The sequence below is a fragment of the Lactuca virosa genome, chromosome 7 (assembly GCF_052849685.1).
Source record: "Lactuca virosa cultivar CGN04683 chromosome 7, Lactuca_virosa_CGN04683_v6, whole genome shotgun sequence".
Classification (NCBI taxonomy): domain Eukaryota; kingdom Viridiplantae; phylum Streptophyta; class Magnoliopsida; order Asterales; family Asteraceae; genus Lactuca; species Lactuca virosa.
Genome location: NC_136432.1, coordinates 243,613,071 through 243,618,095, shown reverse-complemented (window position 1 = coordinate 243,618,095; position 5,025 = coordinate 243,613,071). Strand labels below are relative to the sequence as shown.

Sequence of the window (5,025 nt, the reverse complement as noted above, 5' to 3'; positions counted from 1 at the left end):
AAACTACATTGTTTCTCAAAATTTAGAAAAATAAAAAATAAAAATAAAAAAACATCAAAAAGTCTAATCTCTTATAATTATATTATTTAAATATTTTATTTTTAATATTGGAATACTTATATTATTATTCTATATAAAAGCTAAAATGATATCATAAAACCTTATTTGTTATAGACTTTATAAAAATATAACTAAATTAAATTAATAGTATGTATTTACTATATTATCGTTAAATTAGTTGTTATTCCTATTGTTATTAATCATTTTTTTTATCTTAATATCATTTTTATTGTAATAGTTATTTAATTCTGAATATGTAATGTCTTGCTACTTATTTATTTGTTAAAATTAATTTTAATAAATAAATAAATAGTAAAAGATGGAACTTATTTTAGGACGGTGGAATGGTAGACCAAAACAAACATATCATAAGATCTCAAAACAAAACTCTCAAAATCCAACCTATTAAAATATCCATATCCCAGATTCGCAACCGTTCATTTGAACTTCTAAATCAAAAAAATAAAATGAAATCTTTCTAGGCTTTGAGTCTTCCATAAAACTTGGCCTTCTCATCAAGAGTCTGAAAGCGTCCATGCCCAAACTTGGATGACGTGTCAACAAACTTAAGCTTAATTTCCTCCATAGCAAGCCTCGATGTCTGTTTCAACAAAGACTGTCTTAATGTCACCACCCTCTTCTTGGGTCCCACACAACACCCCTTTATCATCAAAAAATCATCTTTCACCACCCCATAATGTGGAAACCCACCCATCGGTGTTATCTCCTTCTCAGTCCTTCAATCAAAAAACAATCATCTTAACACATAATTCAACAAGAAAATTACATTTTTACCCCTGAATAAAGAATTAAAATTAAAAATACCTGTCGTATTCAGTGATTGCAGAATGTGATTCCTGTCCAGCTTTCCCAAGTTTATAAATCTTCTTATTCATTTCAGTTCTGTGATGATACCCATTCTGTCCAGCTCTTGCAACAGTGAAGGAAACCCTAGCGGGGTGCCACGCTCCGATACACGCAACCTTACGGAGCCCACGGTGGGTCTTCCTGGGTAAACGGGTCACACCCCAACGGGTCACAACACCTTCATACCCTTTCCCTTTTGTCACACCAATAATATCAATCATTTCATCTTTTTGAAACACAGCATCGATTGGAATTTGTTTCTCAAAAAAACTGTAAGCAAAGTTGACTTTTTGTGCCACGTCACCACCGTTGACTTGGATTTCCATTATGTGGGCCTTCTTCTGTTTCAGACCTTTCATCTTACGAATCTGAAACCCACAAACAATATGTCATTAGATATGTTTAAAAGATTAAGGATTTGTGTAATGGGGTTTAGGGTTTAAGGATTAGGGTTTTTACTTGTGTGTGGGCAAGAACACGGATGACATTGCAGTACTTTTTCATCTTTTCCAGCTGCGACTGAATGTCTTTCTTTCCTTTTTCGGATTCGTATTTCTTTGAGTAATTTGTGAAAGCTTTCTTCTTTGATTTGCACCAGTTTTTGTAGAATCTTCTCTTGATGTCTTCACTCAGATGCTGGGCCCACACTGTGTTCAAGGTGCGGAGCCCACGTGGGGTCTTGACATACCCCACCACCCCAACAACCACCATTGGAGGTGTTTCAATGATTGTCACTGCCTCACATGTCTCTTTCTTGTGGAGTTCTGAGATAAAATGAAAGAAAATATTATTACATATAAAGTAGTAGAGAAGTATTATGTTCGTAAAAAAGTTTAATTACAATTAGAGTCCCCAAGTTAAAGTGATTATTCAGTTTTAGTCCAAAAAACTTCTCATGCAACTAGGTATTTGTTCGTGAACATGTTACGTTTCAAGTAAAAACAGTACATTTTTTGGACTAAAATTGCAAAAATCAGCTTTGTTCAGGGACTAAAAGAGATATTTTATCATAAAAGACCAAAATTGGAAGAAAATCTTTTAGGGACCAAATCAACAAGAAAAAAACTTTAGGACCAGATTTTAAAGAGTCAACTTTTTAAGACCAATGCTCAAAAAACAGTTATACTTATTGGATAATAGCGCTTTAGGACTAAAATTAACAAAACTCTGTTATAATTAGTAACTAAGAATAGTCTTTAATTGGATCATTGATCAAAAACATTACAAGAACCTCAAATAAAGAGTAAAGCTGCAAAAAACAAACTTTTTAAGACCAGATTTTGAAAAATCAGCTATGCTAAAGGGCCAAAAAACAAACTATTACTGGTAAAAAAAAGTTAAAAACTCACTTGATCCAGGCTTTTCAACATCTCTAACAATATGTGTCATTCCAGCTTTGTATCCCAGAAAAGCAGTAAGTTTACAAGGTTGTGTAGGATTGTCTTTGGGGAATGCCTTCACTGCAAAAAACCAATATATTAGAATCCCACAATAATAGGTTTAAAAACAACATAAAACCAAAAGAATTATTAAGATTTGGCCTTTAACAAAATAAGGAAATTTAAATAAAAAAACCTTTTCCTCTGTGACGAGCAGCCCTTTTCCTGGGAAGAAATCCCAAAGAACCATGTCTTGGATGCTCAAACTTACGATGAGACATGATAACTAGCTTCTTAAATATCTGCAAAACTTATAAAGTTTATATCCAAAGAATCACACAAGAAAAGCATAAACAAAAAGTTAAAAGACATATGGATATGGGTATATATGTTCCTATAAAGTTTAACATAGAAAACATGAAAGAAAGTATCACAATGCAAAATGACAAACTGAAGTGTCAGAATAAAATTTTATTTAGTCATCAAGTATCGAATACATAGATGTTACTAGAACACATAATAATGACAAATATATGAAAAATAGAACAGCAAGAGAAAAACCAAATACTAAAAAACTGTAAATCAGGATACATGTTTTGAGTTTTTGACAAATATGTGGAGTGAAACAAAAATAGTCATGTATCAGTTAAAATGGCGGATAAAAGAGAGATGATTGACTAGCTGCATATGGCTTTAACCACATTATGTAATGATGAAAAGAAATGCTCCAATACCACAGGCCTATGGCAAAAAAACTATGCCAATTCTCTGAGCTCATTAGTGTTTCTTACCAAACCCAAAATTGGGATTTGGTAAACAAGCCTTTTTGAGATTCCAGCCTTGATTATTTGTATGTTTTAGGAGACCATTTCTTTCACCATACATGTAGAGGTAAAGCTATGCTAACAAGATCAATATATCTTCTTCATCTTAAAAAAATGAAAAAAATAAGAAACACATACAATGAAAAACACTAAGAATAAAACAAACAAAGCATATATAATACAGTAGATAAAATACAATCTTTCAAAATATATATATATGGTATGTATAATAAACCATCAAAGTTAAAAAAAATCGAAAATATATAAATTATGATGCAAGCTATTATATATACTAATTAAAAGCTCTACACAGAAAATAACAATGTCAACCAAAAAAAACAATTAGATTAGCCTAAAACATATGAAGTGCTACTTTAACACATATTCAGATCAATCAAAAATGCAGAATAAGGTCGAATTAAGCTGATATTGGGAGCACTAGTTGTCTAGATCTATTAGTGCATGCTTGACAGCATCATGAAAATTAGACACTAAAATATAATAAAACTTCAATTTTTCTGTTTAGCTGATACAATAAAGAGAATAAAAGGCTATACTTTTAACATAACATCAACCATCAGATCCGAATCTAAAACTACTAGTTTCGCTGGATCTGCGAAGTTCAGCATAGAAAAGATGTACGTAACAGATAGATGTAAAGTAAACAGAAAATCGTCATCTACAAGCATACAAACCATATACTAGATAAAATTCATTCTCTACAAAATAAACAGTAACAAATACAACACCGAAACCCAGAATCCCATATGAATGGTGTAAGGGGATATAGATGTAGACAGCGGTGCCTCCATCCAGGAAAAATCAGTAATACATACGTAGATATATAAGATGATTGGTACAAAAATCTTCAGAAAATTAGAATCGCGGAGATAATTCAGACATCCATACCTTGAAATTGAGAGAGATGGAAGCAGATCGAGAGGTAGCTAGCTGAGGTGCAATGAGCAGATGATTTAGCCTTTATCGGCTTTGTAATACTATGGAGGCGGTTGTTGACCGTCCGATCAAATCGTTCAGCGATTTAGGGTTTGAAATTGGGCCGCAGATTTACAATAACTTTTTTAGGGATTGGGGAATTCGGGAATTGGGGATTTCGAAAATATGGGCTTGTTATTAAAGCACCCAATACCCATTAACTTTTTTTGTGTGTGTTTTTTGTTTTGTCATATTTCACTTATTTGAGACATACACAATGAATTACTTTTATTAATCAAAATCAAAATCTCTTATACAACCTACTTCGCCATTTAAGATTGTCGGTTTTCCTTGATGATTTATTTGTTCTTGTTTCCTTCCATATAACGGACTTCAGCTCCATCATCTTCGATATTTATGTTTGTTTGTTCATCTAATGATATTGTGTAAGTAGACAAAGCTTGAATTTCTTTTTTTCGCATATTGATATCAAGAGCATTGGTAAGGTGTTCCTTGATCAATAATATAAATACATTAAAATATGTGTGAGTTAGTTAGTTAATAAAAATATTTCTTCTTTTTAACAATTGTTGTGCATTTTTTATATAAATTATTGCTAAGGTAATAATCTTTCATGTAATATGTTTCATTGATGGTAAACTTCATTTTGAGCTTAGGGGTTGTTTGATAGTTGATGACTAATTAAGATTTGACTGGGTCAGAAGTTCTGACTGCATTTGTCTTTGATTGAAACCATATTGTTTGATTATGTATCTAACTGACTGTATTGAATGCTGAAAATAACCATTTTACCCTTATGTTGGACAAATAATATAAATTTATAGAGAATTGACCTAAAAAGAATCAAAAGTCTCATGAACTTATTTAAAGTAAAATGATGTATATGAATAAATAAAAGTAAAATGTTTGTTCAAATAAATATTGATATGTTACATTGT

At 31.5% G+C, this 5,025-nt stretch overlaps 1 protein-coding gene across 1 annotated transcript; it reads right to left on the bottom strand.

The window, feature by feature from the left end:
• Nucleotides 1–405: 405 nt before the first annotated feature.
• On the bottom strand, nucleotides 406–4,153 carry LOC145124580 (large ribosomal subunit protein uL3y). Its single transcript, XM_079059989.1, has 6 exons — nucleotides 4,040–4,153; nucleotides 2,503–2,608; nucleotides 2,277–2,387; nucleotides 1,387–1,691; nucleotides 886–1,295; nucleotides 406–797 (listed from the first exon to the last, which is right to left on the bottom strand). Exons 2-6 carry the CDS (start codon nucleotides 2,585–2,587, stop codon nucleotides 539–541), a joined length of 1,170 nt encoding a protein of 389 aa, XP_078916115.1. The 5' UTR covers nucleotides 2,588–2,608; nucleotides 4,040–4,153; the 3' UTR covers nucleotides 406–538.
• Between the last annotated feature and the right edge of the window lie 872 nt (nucleotides 4,154–5,025).